Source organism: Felis catus, chromosome A1 (genome assembly GCF_018350175.1).
Source record: "Felis catus isolate Fca126 chromosome A1, F.catus_Fca126_mat1.0, whole genome shotgun sequence".
NCBI classification, from domain to species: Eukaryota; Metazoa; Chordata; class Mammalia; order Carnivora; family Felidae; genus Felis; species Felis catus.
In genome coordinates this window covers 209,352,033-209,377,766 of record NC_058368.1, presented here as the reverse complement: position 1 = coordinate 209,377,766, position 25,734 = coordinate 209,352,033, and the positions used below count along the sequence as shown (strand labels likewise).

Sequence of the window (25,734 nt, the reverse complement as noted above, 5' to 3'; positions counted from 1 at the left end):
TTTTTCTGCATTGATTGACAGGATCATATGGTTCTTATCTTTTCTTTTATTAATGTGATGTATCACATTGACTGATTTGTGAATGTGGAACCAGCCCTGCAGCCCAGGAATGAATCCCACTTGATCATGGTGAATAATTCTTTTTATATGCTGTTGAATTCGATTTGCTAGTATCTTATTGAGAATTTTTGCATCCATATTCATCAGGGATATTGGCCTGTAGTTCCCTTTTTTTACTGGGTCTCTGTCTGGTTTAGAAATCAAAGTAATACTGGCTTCATAGAATGAGTCTGGAAGTTTTCTTTCCCTTTCTATTTTTTGGAACAGCTTGAGAAGGATACGTATTATCTCTGCTTTCAATGTCTGGTAGAATTCCCCAGGGAAGCCATCTGGTCCTGGACTCTTATCTGTTGGGAGATTTTTGATAACTGATTCAATTTCTTCACTGATTATGGGTCTGCCCAAGATGTAAAAGATCTGTATGCTGAAAACTATACAAAGCTTATGAAGGAAATTGAAGAAGATACAAAGAAATGGAAAAACATTCTGTGTTCATGGAATGGAAGAATATCATTAAAATGTCAATACTACCCAAAGCTATCTACACACTCAATGCAATCTCAATCAAAATTGCACCAGCATTCTTCTCAAAGCTAGAATAAGCAATCCTAAAATTTGTATGGAACCACAAAAGACCCCAAATAGCCAAAGCAGGAGGCATCACAATCCCAGACTTTAGCCTCTACTACAAAGCTGTAATCATCAAGACAGCATGGTATTGGCACAAAAACAGACACATAGACCAAGGGAATAGAATAGAGACTCCAGAATTGGAACCACAAGTATGGCCAACTAATCTTTGACAAAGCAGGAAAGAATATCCAATGGAAAAAAGACCGTCTCTTTGACAAATGGTGCTGGGAGAACTGGACAGCAACATGCAGAAGAATGAAACTGGGCCACTTTCTTACACCATTCATAAAAATAAACTCAAAATGGATGAAAGACCTAAATGTAAGACAGGAAGCCATCAAAATCCTTGAGAAGAAAGCAGGCAAAAACCTCTTTGACCTTGGCCGCAGCAACTTCTTACCCAACACATCTCCAGAGGCAAGGGAATTAAAAGCAAAAATGAATTATTGAGACCTCATGAAGATAAAAAGCTTCTGCACTTCAAAGGAAACAATCAACAAAACTAAAAGGCAACCAATGGAATGGGAAAAGATATTTGCAAATGACGTATCGGATAAAGGGCTAGTATCCAAAATCTATAAAGAACTCACCAAACTCCATACCCGAAAAACAAACAATCCAGTGAAGAAATGGGCAGAAAACATGAATAGACACTTCTCTAAAGAAGACATCCAGATGGCCAACAGGCACATGAGAAGATGCTCAATGTCACTCCTCATCAGGGAAATACAAATCAAAACCACACTGAGATACCACCTCACACCAGTCAGAGTGGCTAAAATGAACAAACCAGGAAACTATAGATGCTGGAGAGGATGTGGAGAAACAGGAACTCTCTTGCACTGCTAGTGGGAATGCAAACTGGTGCAGCCGCTCTAGAAAACAGTGTGGAGGTTCCTCAAAAAATTAAAAATAGACCTACCCTATGACCCAGCAATTGCACGGCTAGGAATTTACCCAAGGGACACAGGAGTGTTGATGCATAGGGGCACTCGTACCCCAATGTTTATAACAGCACTCTCAACAATAGCCAAATTATGGAAAGAGCCTAAATGTCCATCAACTGATGAATGGATAAAGAAATTGTGGTTTATATACACAATGGAATACTACTTGGCAATGAGAACGAATGAAATATGGCCTTTTGTAGCAACGTGGATGGAACTGGAGAGTGTTATGCTAAGTGAAATAAGTCATACAGAGAAAGACAGATACTGCATGTTTTCACTCTTATGTGGATCCTGAGAAACTTAATAGAAGACCATGGGGGAGGGGAAGGAAAAAAAAAATAAGTTAGAGAGGAAGAGTGGGAGAGAGCCAAACCATAAGAGACTCTTAAAAACTGAAAATAAACTGAGGATTGATGGGGGGTGGGAGGGTGGGTGATGGGCATTGAGGAGGGCACCTGTTGGGATGAGCACTGGGTGTTGTATGGAAACCAATTTGACAATAAATTTCATATTAAAAAAATCATAAGAAAAATAAATTTATAGTACTGTTCTATATTCATCAAAGAAATTTTGCGTGTAATGTGACTTGAGTGACTCAAACCCATATTGTCCAAGGGTTAATTGTACCTTTTTTTCCAGAAAAGATTGTTCTAGAATAGTTCTTGTATATCTTTGAAACACAACTGTTAGACGAAAATCTTTTTTTTTTTATTTTTTTTAAACGTTTATTTATTACTGAAAGGCAGAGAGAGACAGAGCGTGAGCAGGGGAGGGGCAGAGGGAGAGGGAGACACAGAATCTGAATCAGGCTCCAGTCTCTGAGCTGTCAGCACAGAGCCCGACTCGGGGCTCGAACTCACAAACCACAAGATCATGACCTGAGCCGAAATCACGCTTAACCGACTGAGCCACCCAGGCGTCCCTAGAGGAAAATCTTTCAATAATAAACTTAAAGGTGTCAGAAATGTGTACCTACGTTCCTCTTTCAATGCTTCGTGTTGCTTTCATTTTACTGTTTTTAGTCAAAACATTCAGTAATTATTTCAAAATAGCACAGTAGGCATTGTTTCATTCTCTTATCTATTTGTAAAACATGATTATATCAAAAGGGTATAAGTATACAGAAATTCTTACCTAGAAATTTCTGAACTTGTATCTACACAAAATGAATAAGTAGCGGTGTGTTCAGGATTTGAGAAGGTTTCGATCATACTATAATTAAAGATTAGTAATTGATTAGGAAGATATTCTTCACATTTTCTAAGGTACAGGTGATCTAATGCTCAGCCATCTAAGAGTCTAAATATTCTCTAACTCTCTGTAATGCTTAGCTCATAATTACAGTCTGTTTACATCTGTCTCCATAGCAATTAGTAACAGATTCAAATAAAAAGCAAAGAATATGTCAGGATAGCTGAACATATAATTTGAACACTGTTGACTGCCCAGGAGAAATAGAGGAGTCTGAAATGAGGCAAAATGAGGTTAGCTGGGACCTCAAATTCTACCTCTGGCAGAGGCAGACATTTTGCTCAGGAACACTGCTAAGCCCCTAATACATTTGGAAACTGTAAAGACTAGTTTTTTATTAGTAGAAATATCTATATTACTTGTAAAGGCACATCACATTTAATATATCTTTTTGGCTAACTGTCCACAGAAATGAACAAAATTTGAATATTGAGAAGAGAAAGAAAATCTAATCATGTTGCCTCTCTTACCCAAGGTAGTTCTAAAATTCTAAAACTTCAAAAATTCTAAAAATTAAGAAATGTTCCACCTGCAACAGGTAAAAATTGCTTTTAGCTCTCCTTGAAGCAATTATATGCTAGCCAGCAGAATAGCCCTATAGTGTGAGGTAATCATACCACAACAGTAAACAATTATACACACATATTGATTCATAATGGTTCTTCATTTGATCCAACAAAAATGGAACCAGTATGGCAAGGCGTTTCCCTAATTAGCAGCTGAACAAACTCTGGTCTATTTACAGCTATATTTTACTTTGATAAAGCTAATCATGATGGGAGAACAAAAGCCACTTTAGATATCATTTATTTCATTCTACCAAGATTTAGAAGTCTGTAACATCTACTAAAGATCAGAATTTACCATTGCTATAAATTGAAGTTAAATTTCACTAGGAACACAATATCACCATAAAATATATATTGCAAATTAGGAGAAAAATAACCTCTTCATCAAATGAATCCCAGATGAATCCTTAAGAGCAATGAGCCTCTTTTACTGAGGTAAACAAGACAGTAATAATCACTTCCTTACTTTCTTCCCCCTTACCCTTTCTGTCCAGTTGATTTTTTCTCCATACATGTCTCCAATCGTTCTTCCCTTGGACACTGAACCTCTCCTGTGGAATGCTGTTAAAATTAATAGTACCCAAAAAAAAAAAAGAGGTCAAATAAATAGGTATTACTCTCTTAGGTGTCTGGAGTTTCACATTAGCCACTTGGCCCAGAGTAACAACAGTCTAAAAGCAAGCGAGAAATCACACATTAAAATGAACTGCCAATGCTGCTCTGATCAGATTTTTTAACCATGTGAACTGCCTTTGGCCCATCACCCTGAGCCACTGAGCACAGTAAAGTACAAAGACAAATAATGCCAGTGCAAATTATTTACACTACACTTACAAATACACTGTAAATTACATACACCCATCGCTACATGATTAATAAGTACATTTGGAAAACTAAGCATTTTTAAAGGAAATTTTTCAATAATTAGAAATGTCTGTGTTCCACCTGGAAATGCAGTGCACTGAGTTTTGAGAAAACAAAGAATACATAAAAGTGATATAAGTGCAAAGACTGCATATTACAGCTGAATTGTACATTTTGAATATACAACACTTCCATTATTCTTAATTAATTTGCTAAGCAGTTTATGAAATAAAATTTTCATTGCCTGAAATTATTAGACATCTTATGAATGACAGGATTTCAGTGAAAGAAAAATGCTGCATGCCTGGTGATTCTCTACAACCCACAATGTACTTTTAAAAAGATAGTAACCTTGGTTGGATGCATTAAACAAAAACACATAAGTATAATTTAAATAACATTATCCACTATTTATTGACTTACTTCTTCTAAATGCTGCGGTAAAGTCTGCATGTAAATGGCAATATGGGAACTTTTAAGATTTCCAATAGGCTCTTGGGTAACTTCTATAGGGAAACAAGGAGGAAGAGAAAAGGGACCATTTGAAAAAAACCAGTTTACTTTTTAGAAGGTTCAGAAATATTACAGGAAACATGTATAATGGCAGAAATATTTTCTAGCCCCCTTATAAAATGTTCTTTAAAAACACATGGAGACAACCTCTCTTCAAGTGAATCCCAGATGAGCCTTGAAACACCTCAGATAAGCATACTTAATGCCATGCTAAAGCTCTGAGAGTTTCTGTTTTAACAAAGACTGCCAAGGAAAGGCTCATAGAATTGGTTCACAAAATGAAGAGGCCCATGATAACTACATAAGCAAGGCAAAAGGCCCAAGAATTATAAATTCGGGTTTTGAGTTAATATGTTCAACATTTTATAAATATTATACTCTCTTTTAACTTTTGGTTTTAAGCTATTATAAACATACTAATTTAGATAGAAGACTAAATAAGTTATCCCAGATAATCATTCACCAACTTCAAATTAATAAAGCCAAATAAAAAGATTAATGAACTTACCTTCATGGTCTGATAGCTGTATTTCCATTTCCTCTTGGTTACATGTTTCTACCTCTAAAAGATCCTCATCAATATCTATAAATTCTTTTTCAGTATCATCAGTAACAGAAATAATCTTATCTTTGGTTTCCTTTGTTTCAGGATTGAATGCTTCAGTTGGTATTCCACTGACAAAAATAAGGCAGCTAAGTTATAATTCATTCTTAGAAACAAAAAGTTTCCTTTGAATTGATTCAGTTTACTGAAAAGGAACATTAGGTTTAATATTTATAGTCTTTTGTTTTTTAACCATGTCTGGTACATAGTAGAAGCTCAATAAAAGTTTGTTCAATGAATGACTAAACATCCCCATTTTTATTTACTCAAATAATTGAAATAATTTCAACTTATCTACACTTGCCATTCTCACAAAGGAATCTTCCTGCTATTAAAGGCTCAACCTTGTTATTCAGAGATACACTGCTTCATATGTAAAAATGGATGAAGTGATTAACTCAGCATCCTCTGACACAGGAAATCAATTAATATAATAAGAGAATCTCTCAGGAGAATTAGCGCCTTTCTCAGAAGATGTAAGCTAGATCAACAGGGAAGAAATACATTTTGCAATGAATTGTTAAAAGCACTTCAGAAAATACTTCCTCCTCTATGACTCAAAGAAATGCTCATTCCTTTACCTTTCAAGGGTTCAATTCCTGACTTTAAGCCAAACACCATCGAATAGGTATCATCAACTGAAAAGGAATGTATAATCAAAAACTTACTTCAACATAATTTGATGAGATTCGCTTTGATCATTTCTTTCATCAGTCCCACTTTGAGTGGATACTGCAACAGAACAGCCAGCATCTGTTTTGCAATCACTCACAATGTCGGGTCCACTCTGAGACCGAGAGTAATGATTCTCTAGCACCTAAAAACAAACCATAATTTACAGTACTTAGTATTCACTATTGAATCCCATACTTTTCATTATATTTTTAGATTATTAATATTTTCTACAGCCCTTCTCCTGATTAAATGTCTCATTCATTTATCAAGTATTTACTGTATTTCTACAACTCAATATTTTATGTTGAGGCACTGATCAAGTCTTTATTCTACCTGGAAAAAACAAACCTGACTATCTAAATAGTATTCAAAAGAATTCAGCCTTACAAATTTGTAAGGTATGATACCAATGTTTTCAAGTCACAAAACAATAACATTAAAAATGTAAAGTTGCTGTGGCACCTGGATGGCTCAGTCAGTCAAGCATCCAACTTGAGTACAGGTCATGATCTCATGGTTTGTGAGTTCAAGCCCTGCATTGGGCTTTTTGCTGTCAGGACAGAGCCTCCTTCAGGTCCTCTGTCCCCTTCTTTCTGTGCCCCTCCCTTGCTTGCTCTTTCTCTCTCTCTCAAAAGAAATAAATAAACTTAAAAAAATTTTTAAATAAAAAAAATGTAAAGTTGCTTTCACTTAATTCTCTTTGCTATAACAAAGGCACTTAGTAATTATTCCAAAATGACACAAAGGGTAAAAATACACAGGGTGTATCTCTTTTAAGTCTCTTATTTAGAAATTTGAGTATGCATCACCTAGAAACACAAATTTCAGTGACAACAAATATCACAGCATCTTAAATAAGCTACCTTAGGATAATAGACACTGATCTCAAAAAATGAAAAAAATCTCACAAAAACAAAACACACACACCCCCTGCAACCTACAATACACTGTTTTATTTCTGTTTTTGTTTTTATTTCAAGTTTTTATTTAAATTCTAGTTAGTTAACATATAGGGTAATATTAGTTTCAGGAGTAGAATTTCGTGATTCTTCACTTAAATATAACACCCGGTGTTCATCACAAGTACCCTCCATAATACCCTAAACTATTTTAGAATAAAGGCACTTTATTATTTTTTAAATTTTAATTTATTTATTTATAAATAATCTCTATGCCCAACGTGGGGCTTCAACTCACAACCCTGAGATCAAGTGTCACATGCTCTACCACTGAGCCTGCCAGGTGCCCCAGAATGAAGGCACTTTAAAATAGAATATAGAATTAGAAAATGTGGAGGTAAGTCAACCAAGATGGTGACATTCGAGGCCCTTGAATTCTCCTCCTCCCACAGAAACACTAAACGTACAACTACACACAAAGCAATTACCACTGTAAGAAATCTAGAAACTAGCTGACTGATTGCTACATATCAAGCAAATGAGAAAATATCTACACAGAGACACACAGAAAAGGCTGAGACACATTCTAACCAAAAACCCCACCCTTGGCACACCACCCTATAAGCAGGAGGGAACTCCCAACTTTTCTCTGAAGAGTGAGGGTTTGGACCCACACTTAGCACCCTAACTTTTAAGACTCCCACTTGAGGGATGGGCCTCCAAAACACCTAGATCTGAAAGCCATTGAGGCTTACATCCATGAGTCCCACAAGACCACAGCAAACAAAGCAGCAGTTATTAACAGGTGCATGAAAACTCATTGCAGCTATCCCCAAAGGGCTCAGCAGAGAGGAGCAGGCAAAAACACCCATTTTATAGTCTTCTCCTGGAAGGTATCCAGCTGCATACATCTGGGGGCTAACTACAATCCCTCAGAAACAAGAAAGCTGATGGACACCTCCCCTGCCTTCTCTATCTAGCCCATTCCAAGTTACCAGTATATTCCAGGAAGCAGCCTGTACACATATCTGGGTGCCCCAGCTTTTGTAGCTGGTGACTGAAGATCACCTGGTCCTGAGATCACCTGACAGGTCCTGAGATCACCTGTCTCTGATAACCAATGGAACTTGCATTTATGAGGCCCACAGGAGTGTAGCAAACAAAGAAGCAGTTCTTAGACTGCAGGAGCACCCCCCTGTAGCTATACACCTGGGTCCAGGAGTTCACAGGGAGCAGGTTAAACATCCTTCTCCCAGTTTCTCCCCAGAAAGGGATTACATACAGACTTTGCCATATGCTGCCTAAGAGTCCAAATTCCAATCAGGCTGTATCTAGATGCTAAACTAACCCACCCCTTTGGGACACTGATAAGTCTTGGCATACCCCCAACTACTGGGAGCCACTAAGAACAAAGAAGGAGGCTTAGACAATCACAAAGGTTTCAGAGCCAATCAAAAGCTCAGACCAAGCTGGTTGATGAGGTTCATCTCCTACACAAGACCACTCTATCCAGACTGGGAGATGTGACTGCTTTATCTCATGTACAGAAACCAACACAGAAAGTCAAGTAAAATGAATGAACAGGACTATGTTCCAAACAAATGAACAAGATAAATCTCTAGAAACAGATGTTAATGAAATGGAAATAATGACATATCCTGATAGAGATTCAAAAGAATGGTCACAGAGGTCAGGGGATAAACAAAGTGAAAACTAAAAGGCAGCCTACAAAATGGGAGAAGATATTTGCAAATGACATACCTGATAAAAGGTTAGTATACAAAATCTATAAAGAACTTATCAAACTCAACCCCTAAGAAACAAATAATCCAGTTAAGAAATGGGCAAAAGACACAGACATTTTTCCAAGAAGACATCCAGATGGCTAACAGATGCATGGAAAGATGCTCAACATCACTCATCATCAGGGAAATACAAATCAAAACCACAATGAGATACCACCTCATACCTATCAGAATGGCTACAATTAACAACACAAGAAACAACAGGTGTTGGCAAGGATGTAGAGAAAGGGGAACGCTCTTGCACTCTTGGTGGGAATGCAAACTGGTGCAGTCACCCCAGAACACAGTATGGAGGTTCCTCAAAAAGTTAAAAATAGAAATATCCTACGATCCAGCAATTGCACTACTAGGTATTTACACAAAGGGTACAAAAATACAGATTCAAAGAGGTACATGTACCCTGATGTTTACAGCAGCATTATCAACAATAGCCAAAGTATGGAAAGAGCTCAAATGTCCCCCGACTGATGAATGGATAAAGATGATGTGGTACATATATGCAATAGACTATTAGTCATCAAAAGGAATGAAATCTTGCCATTTGCCATGATATGGATGGAGCTAGAGTGTACTGTGCTGGGCAAAATGGGTCAGGAAGAGAAGGACAAACCTGTGTGATTTCACTCATATGTGGAATTAGAGACAGGACAGATGAACATGTGGGAAGGGGAAAAAGAGAGAGAGAGAGAGAGAGAGGGAGGCAAACCATGGGAAACTGTGATGGAGGAAAGACAGGGTTTAAGGGGGGAGTGGTCAGGGGAACAGGCTGAATGGGTGGTGAGTATTGGAGACGGCACTTGTGTTGAGTGCTCGGTGTTGTATGTAGGTGATGAATCACTAGACTCTGCTCCTGAGAATACTATTACCTTATATGTTGACTAGAACGTAAATAAAATTTTGGAAAAAAATGCATCATTATGTAAATGATACATAAACAAAGTGAGAATTTCAACAAAGAGATAGAAAATACAAAAAGGGAACAAGCAGAAATTACAAAGCTAAAAAATATGATAATAGAACTAAAAAATTCAATGGAAAGGTTCAAAAGCATATTGGATCAAATGGAAGAAAGGGTCAGAAAAGAAGCCAGGGCAGTGGAATTCATCCAATCAGAGGAGCAAAAAGAAAAAAAAATTAAAAGAATGAAGAAAACTTAAGGTATTTATGGGATACCAACAAACAGATCAAGATATGCATTATAGAAGTCCCAAAGGGAGAGGAAAGACAAAGGAGCAGAAAGCTTATTCAGAGAAATAATAACTGAAAACTTCTCAAATCTGAAGAAAGAAACAGACATCCAGATTTAGGAAACTCAGGGAGTTCTAAATAACATAAATGCAAAGAAACCTACACTGAGACACATTATAGTTGAATTGTCTAAAGTTAAAGACAAATAAAGAATCTAAAAAAGCAAAAGAAAAACAATTTCTTACATACAAGGAACCCCCTGAATCTATCAGTATATTTTTCAGCAGAAACTTTGCAGACTACAGGAAGTAGCATGATACAGACAAAGTGCTGGGAAAAAAACAAACTGCTAACCAAGAATACTCTACCCAGCAAACTAAAAGCAAACTAAAAGAGTTTCTCAGACAAGCAAAAACTGAAGGAGTTCATAACCATAGACCAGCCTTACAAGAGATGTTAAAGGAAGTTCTTCAAGCTGAAACAAGAAAACACTAATTTTATATGAGAGTATAAAACCCACTGGTAAGGGTAAATATATAGTCAAATTCAGAATACCCTAGTGTTATAATAGTGGTGATTAAAACACTTCTAACTCTAGTATGAAGATTAAAAGACAAAAGTAGTAAAAGTAAGAAACATAACTAAAATAATTTGTTAATAAATACACTGTGTAAAAAGATGTAAATTCTGACATCAAAAACATAAAAATGTGGGAGGAAAAGTAGTGTAAAAAAGCACAGCTTTTGTATGCATTAAAAGTTAAGTTGTTATTGGGGCACCTGGGTGGCTCAGTCAGTCAACCAACTCAAGCTCTCAAGCAACCTAACTTTATACCTGAAGAAACTAGAAAAAAGAAGAACTAAGTATATAGTTAGTAGAAGAAATGAAATAAAGATCAGAGCAGAAATAAGTGAAATTTAGACTAAAAAGACAAGAGAAAATGGGGCGCCTGGGTGGCGCAGTCGGTTGAGTGCCCGACTTCAGCCGGGTCACGATCTCGCGGTCCGTGAGTTCGGGCCCCACGTCAGGCTCTGGGCTGATGGCTCGGAGCCTGGAGCCTGTTTCCGATTCTGTGTCTCCCTCTCTCTCTGCCCCTCCCCCATTCATGCTCTGTCTCTCTCTGTCCCAAAAATAAATAAAAACCGTTGAAAAAAAAAAAGTAAAAAAAAGATAAGAGAAAAGATGAAAGAAACTAAGAGATGGATTTTGGGAAAAATAAACAAAATAGGCAAGCCTTTAGCCAGACTCAGAAAAAGGAAAGAAAAGAAAGAGAGGGCTTAAACAAATTAAAAATGAAAGAGGAGACACTACAACCAGATAGTACACAAATACTAATGATCATAAGAGAGCACTACAAACAATTATAGGCCAACAAATCAGACAACCTATAAGAATTGAATAAATTCCTAGAAACACACAATCTACTAAGACTAAATCATGAAAAACAGAAAATGTGAACAGACCAATAATGAGTACAGACATTGAATCAGTAATCACAACCTTCTAACAGAAAAAAAAAAAAAAACCCAAAAACAAAAACAAAAAAAAAACAAAACCAGATGGCTTCACTGTTGGCAAATTCTACCCAACATTTAAAGAATTAATGCCAATCTTTCTCAAACTCTTCTAATAAACTGAAGAGAGAAAAAACACTCCCAAATTCATTTTATAAGGCCAGTATTAGCCTTATATCATAGTCAGACAAGGACATTACAAGAAAAGTATAGGCCACTATCTCTAATGAACAACAGAAGCAAAAATACTCAACAAAATATCAGCAAACTGAATTCAACAGTACATTAAAAGGATCATACACCATGATCAAGTGGGATTTATTCCAGGGATGAAAAAATGGTTCAATATCTGCAAATCTGTCAATCTGATACACCTCATTCACAAAATGAAAGATTAAAATCATATGATCATCTCAATATTTGCAGAAAAAACATTTGACAGAAATCAGCATCCACTCATGGTAAAAAAAAAAAAAAAAAACAACCTTTCAACAAACTGGGTATAATATGAGAAGCTATAGTTAACATCACATTCAAAATCCAAAAAAAACACAAACAAACTAACAAACCTGAAAGTTTCTCCTCTAAGATCAGGAACAAGACAAGGATGCCCAAACTCACCACTTTTATTCAACATAGTACAGGAAGTCCTAGCCAGAACAAGCAATTAGGCAAGCAAAAAAAGAGAGCATCCAAATCAGAAAGGAGGAAGCAAAACTTCCTATTTTTAGATAACATGTTATATACAGAAAATCCTGGGGCACCTGGTTGGCTCAGTCAGTTGAGCGTCCAACTCTTAAATTCGGCTCAGGTCACGACCTCATGGTTCGTGGGTTCAAACCTCCACTATCAGTGTGGAGCCTGCTTGGGACTCTCTCTATCTCTCTGCCCCTCCCCTGCATGTCCTCTCTCTCTCTCTCTCTCTCTCTCTCTCTCTCTCTCTCTCTTTCTCTCTCAATAAAGAAACTTAAAAAAAAAAAAAAAGAAAATCCTAAAACCCTACTGAAAAAAAAAAGGTTAAAATAAATGAATTGCAGGATACAAAATCAATATGAAAATCAGTTGCATTTGGATACACAATGAATTATCAGAAAGAAAACTTAATCAAAAATAAAATATCTAGGAATAAATTTAACCAAGGAGGTGAAAGACCTGTACTCTAAAAACAGGAAGACACTGATGAAAGAAACTGAAGACAACACAAATAAATGGAAAGATATTCTGTGCTCATGGATTACAAGAATTAATATTGTTAAGATGTCTATACTACCCAAAGCAATCTAGAGATTCAGTGCAATCCCTATCAAAACTCCAATGGTATATTATACACACACACATACACACAAAAAACCCCACACAATCCTAAAATTTATATGGAACCACAAAAAAAACAAAACCCAGTCAAAGAAATCTTAAGAAAGAAAAACAAAGCTGGAGGTATCATGCTTCCTGATTTCACACTATATTACCAAACTAATAAACAGTATAGAATTAGCATAAAAACAGACATATGTATCAATGGAACAGAATAGAGAATCCAGAAATAAAAACTCATGCATATATGGTCAATTATTTTGACAAAGGAGCTAAGAATATTCAACCAGGGAAGGATAGTCTCTTCAGAAAATAGTGCTAGGAAGACTGGATAACCACATGCAAAAGAATGAAACCAGACCCCTATCTTACACCATAAACAAAAATCAACTCGAAAAGAATGAAAAGACTTGAATGTAAGATTTGAAACCATAAAACTCCCAGAAGAAAACATAGATAGTAAACTCTTTGAAACTGGTCTTGACAATGATTTTTTTTTTTATTTGATACCAAAGCAAAGACAACAAAAGCAAAAATAAACAAGTGGGACTACATCAAACTAGCAAGCTTCTGCACAGCAAAGGAAACCATCAACAAAATGAAAAGGCAACCTACTGACTGTAAGAAAATATTTGCAAATCATATATCTGATCAGAGGTTAATACCTAAAATATATTTTAAAAGTCCTACAACTCAATAGCAAACAAAAAACAAAAACAAAAACAAAAACAAAAAAAACCCAGCTGATTAAAAAATGGGCAGAGGATCTGGGTAAACATTTTTCCAAAGAAGACATACAGATGGCCAACAGGTACATGAGAAGGTACTTAACATCACTAATTATCAAGGAAATGCAAATCAAAACCACAATGAGATATCACCTCACACCTGGTAGAATTGCTATTATCAAAAAGACAAGAAACAAATGCTGGGAAGAATGTAGAGAAAACTGAACCCTTGTACACTGTTGGTGGGTATGTAAACCAGTACAGCCACAAAGGAAAACACAGTACAGCCTTATGGTGGCTGCTCAAGAAATTAAAATTAGAGGGGCACGTGGGTGGGTCAGTAGGTTAAGCATCCAACTTCGGCTCGGGTCATGATCTCACAGTTTGTGAGTTTGAGCACCGCAGGGACTCTGGGCTGACTGACAGCTCAGAGCCTGGAGTCTGCTTCGAATTCTGTCTCGGTCTCCTTCTCTTTCTACCTCAACCCTACTCACACTCTGTCTCTCTCTCTTAAAAATAAATAAACATTAAAAAAAATTTTTTTAAAGGGGCACCTGGGTGGCTCAGTCAGTTAAGCATCCAACTTTGGCTCAGGTCATGATCTCAACAGTTTGTGAGTTTCAGCCCCACATCGGGCTCTGTGCTGACAGCTCGGAGCCTGGAGCCTGCTTCAGATTCTATGTCTCCCTCTCTCTCTGTCCCTCCCCTGATCATGCTCTGTCTCTGTCTCAAAAATAAATAAAAACATTAATTTTTTTTAATTTTTAAAGAAATTAAAATTAGAACCGCCATATGATCATGTAGTGATTGCTTAAATAAACAAAACAAAAAAAAAGACTTCAAAGTCAAAATTACTCCTTAATCCACAAGCTGAAGAATGGATGTAGTTGTGAGCAGGTATGAAAACATTAATTTCACAGTATATCTCCATCGAAGCTTTTGGATGACCAGGTGCATTTTCAGTGAGCAGTAATCTTTTGAAAGAAATCTTTTTTTGTAAGAGGTCTCAACAGTAGGCTTAAAATATTCAGTAAACCATGTTTATAAACAGATGTGCTGTCATCCAGACTTTGTTACTCCATTTATGGAGCATATGCAGAGTAGACTGAGCATAATTCTTAAGGGCCTTAGGACTTTCAGAATGGTAAATTAGCACTGGCTTCAACTTAAAGACACTGGCTACATTAGCTCCTAATAAAAGAGTCAGCCTATCCTTTGAATACAGGCACTGAGTTCTCTTCTTTAACTATTAAAATCCTAGATGGCATCTTCTTCCAGTATGAGGCCATTTTGTCTACACCGAAAATTGACTACACTGTTGTCTAGTGTAACCACCTTCATTAATTATTTTAGCTAGATCTTCCAGATAACTTGCTAGAGCTTCCACATCAGCACTTGCTACTTCACCTTGCACTTCTATGTTCTGAAGATGGCTTCTTTCCCTAAACCTCATGAACCAACCTCTGCTTAGCTTCAAATTGTTCTTCTGCAGCTTCCTTACCTCCCTCAGGCTTCATAGAATTGAAGAGAGTCAGGGCCTTGCTCTGGACTAGGCTTTGGCTTAAGGGAATGTTATGGCTGCTCTGATCTTCCATCCAGACTACTAAAACTTTCTCTGCATCAGCAATAAGGCTGTTTCGTGTTCTTATCATTCATGTGTTCACTGGACTAGCACTTTTAGTTTCCTCTGGGAACTTTTCCTTTGGAAAAGCTGGATTTGGCTACCTTGCTCAAGAAGTCTAGCTTTTGGCCTATCTCAGCTTTCAACATGCCTTCCTCACTAAGCTTAATCATTTGTAGCTTTTTTTTTAAAGTTTATTTGGGGCGCCTGGGTGGCGCAGTCGGTTAAGCGTCCGACTTCAGCCAGGTCACAATCTCGCGGTCCGTGAGTTCGAGCCCCACGTCAGGCTCTGGGCTGATGGCTCAGAGCCTGGAGCCTGTTTCTGATTCTGTGTCTCCCTCTCTCTCTGCCCCTCCCCCGTTCATGCTCTGTCTCTCTCTGTCCCAAAAATAAATAAACGTTGAAAAAAAAAATTAAAAAAAAAAAAGGGGGGCGCCTGGGTGGCGCAGTCGGTTAAGCGTCCGACTTCAGCCAGGTCACGATCTCGCGGTCCGTGAGTTCGAGCCCCGCATCAGGCTCTGGGCTGATGGCTTGGAGCCTGGAGCCTGTTTCTGATTCTGTGTCTCCCCCTCTCTCTGACCCTCCCCCGTTCATGCTCTGTCTCTCTCTGTCCCAAAAATAAATAAACATTAAACAAAAATGTTATAAAGTTTATTTATTTTAACAGAGAGAGAGCGTGTGCATGCAAGTGGGGGAGGGGCAGAGACAGGGGGAGACAGAGAATCCCAAGCAAACTCCACGCTGTTAGTGCAGAGCTTGATGTAAGGCTTGATCCCACAAACTGTGAGATTGTGACCTGAGCTGCAATAAAAAATCGGACCCTTAGCCAATTGAGTCACTCAAGCGCCCCAATCATTTCTAGCTTTTGACTCAAAGTGAGAGTCATGTGATTCTTCCTTTCACTTGAACAGTTAGAGGCCATTGAAGGGTTACTCACTGACCTAATTTCAACCCTGTTGTGTCTCACTTGGAGATCCCAGGAGAGAGAGAGAGAGATGGGGGAACAGCCAGTTGGTGGTAGAGTCAAATCACACACATTTATTGATAAAGTTCACCATCTAAAATGGGCATGGTTTGTGGTACTCCAAAGCAATTACCATAGTAACATCAAAGATCATTGGTCAGGGGCGCCTGGGTGACTCAGTCAGTTAAGTGTCTGACTGCGGCTCAGGTCATGATCTCGCGGTCCATGAGCTCGAGCCCCGTGTGGGGCTCTGTGCTGACAGCTCAGAGCCTGGAGCCTGTTTCAGATTCTGTGTCTCTCTCTCTCTGACCCTCCCCCGTTCATGCTCTGTCTCTCTCTGTCTCAAAAATAAATAAACGTTAAAAAAAAATTTTTTTAAAGATCATTGGTCATAAATCACCATAACAAATATGAGGACAATGAAAGAGTTTAAAATATTGCAAGAATTACCAAAATGTGACACAGAGACATGAAGTGAGCAAATGTTGTTAGAAAATGATGCAGACAGATTTGCTCAATGCTCAATGCCACAAATCTTCAATTTGTAAAAAACATGGTATCTGCAAAGTGCAATAAAGCAAAGTGCAATAAAGCAAAGTGCAATAAAACTAAGTATGCCTATACAAACTTTCAGTTGTAAGGTAAATAAGGTCTGGGGAGCTAATGTAGTATCATAGTAACTATAGTTCACAACACCACATTATAGAATTTTGCTAAGAGAGTAGAACTTATATGTCAAATTTGCTAAGACAGTAGAACTTATATGCCACACACACACACACACACACACACACACACACACACACACAAAGTATGTGAGGCGTTGAATGTGTTAACCAGATGAGGGGAATCCTTTTACTATGTATATGCATATTAAATCATCACAATACATACTTTAAATATCTTACAATTTTGTCAATTATACCTCAATAAAACTGAGGGGAACAAAACAGGAAAAATTAGAAACTATGGAATCTTCCAAATATTAAAAAAGTCCATTTCCCAACCATAACAACTATAACAAACATAAATTTGTTTTCCAAAAAATTCACCTCTGTAGTTTTTTTCCAGTGCAAAAACAATCACTCAATCATATTTACATAAAAATATTTGTCTTCACAAACAGGGTAAAACAGCAGCCTTCCAGTTACCATTGAGTAGAGAAAAGAAAAAATAACTAATAAGCACTAACTTCTCTACTGAAACCTATCTTCCTTCCCCGGTTTGGTTCTCCAACTTCTGGCCAAGACTATAAGAAAAATGATCCCTTAATGTATATGATGAGACTACAGTAATAAAAACTGTGTAGCTGCCTACCCCTTCTTCATCTGAACCAAACCTGAAACTTTAAAGAGAAAGAATATAAATGTTATACCACCTGTAGTATCACTTAAAATTATCTCCTTTTTCCTCCTCCTTTTTTTTATAAACACACATAAAACCTCAAAATCTCAAAGCCTCTTTGAAAACACATTTACCCTAATTATTTTTAAGAATTAAAAGAATCACTTGAAGAAAAAAAATCTGATGATGCAGATTATATAATTAACATTGTCATTAACTTGTTGCCTGGTGATTCTTTAATAGATGGAGAAATATAAAAATAGTTTCAATCTACAATGAGAATTCTCATTTGTATGCAATAAAGAATTCAAGGACTTACCTTAAAAATGGCATTTTTTCCCTTATATGTAGCAAAATAGGGTTGTTCCAAAAGCCACAATGATGTAAGAATGGCAGCTGTAGAGGTCTTTACACGAATGACGGGACTATACTCACAGGATAACTCAGTGAGACTAGGATCACAGAGCAGTCTTCTGTCAGACCACCTTATCATCCATTCCAGCAGCCTTCTTATACTGCCAAATGTGTTATTTAGTGCTAAAGGAAGATCTTCTTGAGGGTTAATATCACTGCATTGAACTGCTTTGAAAATACATCTTCTAGTTTTGTCGGTCTTGGGAGTCCAAAACATATGGTTCGACAATTTCGACAATCTCTGGACTAAAGGTTTCCCTGAACTGTCATCTTGTGTTCTGTAAACTGACTTTTGTTTTAAACCGAACAATCCACTTGTCCCTTCAATTTTACCAACTTCATTCAAAGGGTTCTCTAAAAATGACCTGATTCCTTGATCCAGTACTGAAGCTGAAAGTGCTTGGTTTTCTGGCTTTTCAGACTCATGTAACTCAGGAGCAACAACAAAACAAGAGCCAGCTCTAAACACATTTTGGCTTTTGGTTTTGCTTCGACGTCGTTTTAATGTTGTATGTACATCAAAAAGTAAAGAATTAAGTTCATATTCTCTAAGATGTCCAGAAAAACTGGTTAGAAATGGAATGCCAGGATCCTTAGAATCAAGTAGGTCTCTTTCAAGAACATAACTCAAGAAGAGATCAAGGAATTTAATATATTCATCATCATCACGTTCAAATTCCCAAACACCTATTACAGGCAGTGCATTTTGTAATAGCTTTTCATGATCTTTTCTTTCAAGATTTTCTCTCTGATTACATATCTTCTTTTTTTCCTTGGGCTTATTAATCAATTTTAATTCCATGTGATTTGGGGCATTTCTACAGCAAAACAAAATTGAAAAAGACAAAATTAAAGATTATTTAATAGAAAAAAACGGATGTTAGAATTGACAATGAAAATTCTCTCCGTGACTGAATTATATATATATACTTTTAATGCCTCAATTACGTATCTTTCAAAAGAGGGGTTAGATTAAATGATCTCTAAGTGTTGACTAGAGCTGAACATTCTTAGTGAAAAAATAAAATATCAAAAGGGGAAATTTGAGTTAAAAAAGACTGAAATGTGTTCACAGAAATTTCACTTTTAAAAACATGAATTTTTGAAAAAAACAAAAAGGTCCTCTAACAAGTGAGAATTTAGGAATCCAAAGTCAACAGAAATCACAAGCCACCAACATACATCCTAATTTATGGTTTCTTGTTTTTTGCATCTGCACCTTTCAGCTCCCCCTGTACAAGGTACAATAAGCAGGAATGCCTTCAAGACACAAGAGTGGGGCATTTTTTCTAAACTTTCTACTGCTATTAAACCTGCTAGGCGAACATTTTAACTGCCAATCATAATTACTTTTATTTTTTTTTAATTTTATTTTTAATTTTTTAAAATTTACATCCAAATTAGTTGGCATATAGTGAAATAATGATTTCCGGAGTAGATTCCTTAATGCCCCTTACCCATTTAGCCCATCCCCTCTCCCACAACCCCTCCAGCAACCCTCCGTTTGTTCCCCATACTGATGAATCTCTTCTGTTTTGTCCCCCTCCCTGTTTTTATAATATTTTTATTTCCCTTCCTTTATGTTCATCTGTTTTGTCTCTTAAAGTCCTCATATGAGTGAAGTCATATGATACTTGTGTTTCTCTAATTTCACTTAGCATAATACCCTCTAGTTCCATCCACGTAGTCACAAATGGCAACATTTCATTCTTTTTGATTGCCGAGTAATACTCCATTGTGTATGTGTGTGTGTGTGTGTGTGTGTATATATATATGTGTGTATATATATATATATGTGTGTGTATATATATGTGTATATATATATATGTGTGTGTGTGTGTGTATACATATATATATATACACACACACACACATACACACACACACACACACACACACACACACACACACACCACATTTTCTTTATCCATTCATCCATCAAGGGACATCTGGGCTCTTTCCATACTTTGGCTATTGTTGACAGTGCTGCTATAAACATTGGGGTGCATGTGTCCCTTCAAAACAGCACACCTATATCCCTTGGATAAATGCCTAGTAGTGCAAATGCTGGGTCGTAGGGTAGTTCTCTTTTTAGTTTTTTGAGGAACCTCCATACTGTTTTCCAGAGTAGCTGCAGCAGCTTGCATTGCCACCAACAAACGCAAAAAGAGATCCTTTTTCTCCGCATCCTCACCAACATCTGTTGTTGCCTGAGTTGTTAATGTTAGCCTTCTGACAGGTGTAAGGTGGTATCTCATGGTGGTTTTGATTTGTATTTCCCTGATGATGAGTGATGTTGAGCATTTTTTCATGTGTCGGTTGGCCATCTGGATGTCTTCCTTGGAGAAGTGTCTATTCATGTCTTTCATCCATTTCTTCACTGGATTATCTGTTTTTTGGGTGTGGAGTTTGATAAGTTCTTTATAGATTTTGGATACTAAGCCTTTATCTGATATGTCATTTGCAAATATCTTCTCCCATTCTGTCGGTTGTCTTTTAGTTTTGCTGATTGTTTCCTTCGCTGTGCAGAAGCTTTTTATTTTGATGAGGTCCCAGCAGTTCATTTTTGTTTTTGTTTCCCTTGCCTCTGGAGATGTGTTGAGTAAGAAGTTGCGGGCAAGATCAAAGAGGTTTTTGCCTGCTTTCTCCTCGAGGGTTTTGATGGCTTCCTGTCTTACACTGAGGTCTTTCATCCATTTTGAGTTTATTTTTATGTATGGTGTAAGAAAGTGCTCCAGGTTCATTCTTCTGCATGTCACTGTCCAGTTTTCCCAGTACCACTTGCTGAAGAGACTGTCTTCAGTCCACTGGATATTCTTCCCTGCTTTGACAAAGATTAGTCGGCTATACATTTGTGGGTCCATTTCTGGGTTCTCTATTCTGTTCCACTGATCTAAGTGTCTGTTCTCGTGCCAGTACCATACTGTCTTGATGATTACAGCTTTGTAGTATAGCTTGAAGTCTGGGATTGTGATGCCTCCTGCTTTGGTTTTCTTTTTCAAGATTGCTTTGGCTATTCAGGGTCTCTTCTAGTTCCATACAAATTTTAGAATTATTTGTTCTAGCTCTGTGAAGAATGCTGGTGTTACTTTGATAGGGATTGCATTGAATATATAGATTGCTTTGGGTAGTATCGACATTTTAACAATATTTGTTCTTCCCATCCAGGAGCATGGAATCTTTTTCCATTTTTTTTGTGTCTTCTTTAATTTTCTTTCATAAGCTTTCTATAGTTTTCAGTGTATAGATTTTTCACCTCTTTGGTTAGATTTATTCCTAGGTATTTTATGGTTTTTTGTGCAACTGTAAACGGGATTGATTCCTTGATTTCTCTGTCGCTTCATTGTTGGTGTATAGGAATGCAACCGATTTCTGTGCATTGATTTTGTATCCTGCAACTGTGCTGAATTCATGAATCAGTTCTGGCAGTTTTTTGGTGGAAGCTTTTGGGTTTTCCATATAGAGTATCATGTCACCTACAAAGAGTGAAAGTTTGACCTCCTCCTGACCTATTTGGATGCCTTTTATTTCTTTGTGTTGTCTGATTGCAGAGGCTAAGACTTCCAATACTATGTTGAATAACAGTGGCGAGAGTGGACATCCCTGTCTTGTTCCTGACCTTAGGGGAACGCTCTCAGTTTTTCCCCATTGAAGATGATATTAGCATTGGGTCACAATTACTTTTAAATCTGTTTCCTTTAACCATGGTCCTTAGGGAAGAACAGATTCCTAGTTCCCCCAATAAGGGAAAGAAAGGGCTCGTGTTAGACACCTGGGCTGCAGGTCTATGTCTCTTATTAAGAAGGCACAACAAGCAGCCGCCATTGTATTCCTGTGCTAACACTGAAATCGTCTGGTGAAACAAGCACACCATTTCTAATACTATGAGGCATGGTTTAAGCAGATGCTTATATTTGAAGTCGATAAAGTTATTTCATTTAAACAAGATTATGGCTGATTAGTCTTTCAGTCACCGGAAGGATAAACTTCATTGCAGATAATGGAATTATAAAGAAAAAATCTAGCTAGAGTAATAGAGGTTTAAATGATAAGAATTTCTCAACAATTTATAAACAAGTTTCAAAGATGAACGTGCAATTTCTTTCCCTGGAATCCCTTAAAAATAATATAGCTAACCCAATAATCTTAAACTATTTAAACCTGAAGATTACTAAAAACAGTAAAAGCCTCCCAGTGAACTCTACAATTTCATCTACTTACCCGATTTTATACTATCAGGTAGGAAAATTATTTCATATCTCAATATTTTAAATAAATTTTCAAACATATAGTTTCATTTTACACTCCTAATATTCTTGTGAGTAAAGGAGGGTAGCACTTATCACTCATATTGTTAACACTGCAATCAGTGAGGTTTCTGGGACAAGAAATCAACTCATCTGTTGCGTGAACTGCTGAAAATATTTTTTTCCAAAGGAAGTGAATGCTTACTATTAAGAGATCTCAACTGTACCTTTCAGAGAAATGTATCCTACTTTTTTCTTCAACTGACAATGCTTCAGAGAAGGTATCTGCTGTATCTGCATCACTGTGGACTAGAGAATTCCCCAGTTCTGTGAGTGTGCTCCTGCTCAAACTAGTTCCTAGGGAAAACCTATCAAAACCCAGAACCTCAGCTGGTTTTTCTTCTTCAATTGGTTCCCAGATATTCATTTCAAAAGAACCTATATTTCTTTGCACACGTTTTAGGGCTTTCACTCTCACTTTATGAATAGAATGCATAATAACAGACATCATTTCCTCAGTTTGGGGACCTATAAGGGAAAAAACAAAAAGCCTTATTACAACACCTTAAAATGTTTCAACTCAAGACACAAAGGGATCCGGGGCACCTGGGTGGCTCAGTCGGTTATGTGTCTCTTAGTTTTGGCTCAGGTCATGATCTCACTGTTCATGAGTTCCATGAGTTTGAGCCTCTCATCCAGCTCTGTGCTGATGGCATGGAACCTGCTTGAGATTCCCCTCCCCTTCTCTCTCTCTCTCCCCCTCCCCCACTCACGCTCTCTGTCTCTCTCTCAAAATAAATTTAAAAATATTTTTAAAAAATTTTAAAAAGACAGAAGGGGACCCAATTCCAGTCCCTCCTGGGAACATGGAATCCAACTGATGACTAAGACTCATTTCCACATTCTTACAGAGCATGCTTTGTATTTGTCAGAAAGCTATGGTGCATATTTTAAGGTAGAATTGCAGAAGTTAGAGAAGGTCCATTAAAGAACAATAAAAGGGGGGCGCCTGGGTGGCGCAGTCGGTTAAGCGTCCGACTTCAGCCAGGTCACCATCTCGCGGTCCGTGAGTTCGAGCCCCGCGTCAGGCTCTGGGCTGATGGCTCGGAGCCTGGAGCTTGTTTCCGATTCTGTGTCTCCCTCTCTCTCTGCCCCTCCCCTGTTCATGCTCTGTCTCTCTCTGTCCCAAAAATAAATAAACGTTGAAAAAAAATAAAAAATAAAAAAAAAATAAAAAAGAACAATAAAAGGGACAGAGCCCAGACTCCATAAAAACATGTGCTCTGGAAAACAAAAAATTAAGAAGTAACTTAACTATTTAAAAAATCAGACAGATAATTATAAAAAGAATCACTACTATTTTTTCATTCCCAAGAGTGGTGAATAAGAGAAAATGAGTATAATTTTAGTCAAAGAAACAAAGACACCTTTTTCACTTCAAATAGTGGGAAACAGGAATGTAAGTTTTTCAAGGCTGCCTACAGAAAAAAGTTTAAACATTATTATACATTAATATATATATATAATGTATACACTATACATTTTAGAGAATGTCAAAAAAGTCTTAAGAAAAATATAAACCACAAATATATTAATGCAATAATGTATGATTGATCATAGGACATAAATAGACTTAAATACTAGATTAAGTTATAAAAAAAGGTAATTTGAATTCTTTAAAAATTTCCACATTATGAATGTAGTTAATGTCACTGAATTGTACACTTAAAATATTAAATTTTATATTATGTATGTTTTAACCACAATAAAAACAAATTTTCCACAAGGGCATCCTGAATGTATAGGATAAAATTAGAAGGAAGAAGAATATTAGTTTTCAACAAAATATCTGCCTTACACAAAGCACTGTATGCTTATTTTATATATTTTACCTTATTTAACCCTCTTTTAATACACATCCATAAAGTAGGTAATAATACACCCGTTTTACATATAAAGAAACGGAGCTGAGAGAGACTGGGCAACTTGCCTATAGTCACACAGTCATTAACTGACAGAGCCATGACATGAAGTCATCTTTATCTGGTTCCAAAACAAAACTGGTGCTTCAGTAATAGAGGAGTGCTTCTTTCTGCCTTCTTACACTGTCTTCAAGGAAAGGAGAACTGCATAAAAACATAAGCACTAGAAACTACATGCTTTCCGAGGAATCTTCAGCAATTTATCTACCAGATATCTAAGAAATGACAAATACTACCTTTCACAACACAGTGTCTGAGTCTCTGTTGAAGACAGTGATATTTTTCTCTTAAAGGAACCCTTATGTCCTCGGGATTGGGAAATGCTTTCACAAAAATTTCTGCTACCTTCAGAAAAATTAAAAAAAGGGTTTCATGAGCAACATCATTTTTAATTAAAATAAAGTAAAAATCCTTCAATGTCTCTGATTTTCATTTAGTTTTTTTCACCTACATTCACATTACCTTTCTGATTGGTGGCAGTTCTCCAATAAGGCTCAAAATTAGATCCTGAATAAGTTCTTCAATATTAGAAAACCGAGAAAAGGGCAGCATTCTGTGTGCCCACTCCACTGCACTGAGACCGTGCTCAACCATACAAGAATCAAACTCCACTTCGACGTCCTAAATGGGTATTGAGAAATACATTTCCTTTTCACTTTAGATGGATAGATCAGGATGAGTTCAAAAGAAACTTTGTCAGAAAACAATAAAACCTTCTATCAAGCAGTAATTTCCCAAGTAATGTTTGTTCATTTTTCTTATTCTTGTGTAGGTAAATACCTTTTTCGCCTCCACATTTTCTCTTGCTTTCTGATATTGCCTGCAACTATAGGATAACTTATCACGAACATGTAGCATCCAACACAAAGCACAAAGTTCTCTGAAGCAACCTAAACCAGGGATACAAATATAAAAGATTGGATTAGTATGTACATTACTATTATAACAACTTCACCTCTGCTGGGTATTTTTTTTTCCAAAACCAATGTCTTTATTTTGTTGATTATGAAACAAACATATGCTCATTGCCAACACCTTAAATAAAAGTCATGGAAATCCTTTCATAATTTTTATACACATTATTCTAGAGCATTTCACGCATGTCAGTTACATGAAAATATTGAAAACAGTTTTAGAATAAATAACTTACTCTATTTACTAGAGTAAATAAATTACTCTAGTAGTTTACTTGCTTTAAACTTCATAGTATATTGTAGATAATGTTCAAAGCCAACACACATAGCTCTACTTAATACTGTACAGCTCATTTATTTGGAAAATCATTTATGATAGGCATTTAAGTTTAAAATTTTTTAATATTAGAAACATACTTTCCATTATTGAACAATGTTTTTATTAAAAGCAATACAAGTACACAAATATATATATATATATATAATTATACTATGCACGCTGTTTTGAAACTAGCTCTTCTTTTCACTTAATGTATCCTGGATACATTTCCACAGTGGTTACACACACATATCTTTTCATTGCCAGCATAATATTCCACTGTATAGAAACTTCACCAAATCAACTGCAAATTATATCATTATCAATATTTAGGCCTAATTTCTAAGCAAGCAGTTCATTTT

The 25,734-nt window shown here is 36.7% G+C and overlaps 1 protein-coding gene across 16 annotated transcripts in view; it reads right to left on the bottom strand.

The window, feature by feature from the left end:
- Positions 1 to 25,734, bottom strand: part of CPLANE1 (ciliogenesis and planar polarity effector 1) — a 141,081-nt gene that overhangs the window by 64,412 nt on the left and 50,935 nt on the right. For 15 of the 16 annotated variants that reach the window (XM_045038015.1, XM_045038042.1, XM_045038051.1 and 12 more), the window contains 10 exons: positions 24,920 to 25,029; positions 24,602 to 24,760; positions 24,376 to 24,484; positions 22,385 to 22,685; positions 17,816 to 18,728; positions 6,113 to 6,261; positions 5,349 to 5,515; positions 4,751 to 4,833; positions 3,945 to 4,024; positions 2,778 to 2,855 (listed from right to left, as the gene is read on the bottom strand). In XM_045038015.1, coding sequence (XP_044893950.1) covers positions 2,778 to 2,855; positions 3,945 to 4,024; positions 4,751 to 4,833; positions 5,349 to 5,515; positions 6,113 to 6,261; positions 17,816 to 18,728; positions 22,385 to 22,685; positions 24,376 to 24,484; positions 24,602 to 24,760; positions 24,920 to 25,029 — 2,149 coding nt within the window. The remainder of the gene's footprint in view (positions 1 to 2,777; positions 2,856 to 3,944; positions 4,025 to 4,750; positions 4,834 to 5,348; positions 5,516 to 6,112; positions 6,262 to 17,815; positions 18,729 to 22,384; positions 22,686 to 24,375; positions 24,485 to 24,601; positions 24,761 to 24,919; positions 25,030 to 25,734) is intronic. The other variant, XM_045038038.1, reaches the window with a different exon arrangement.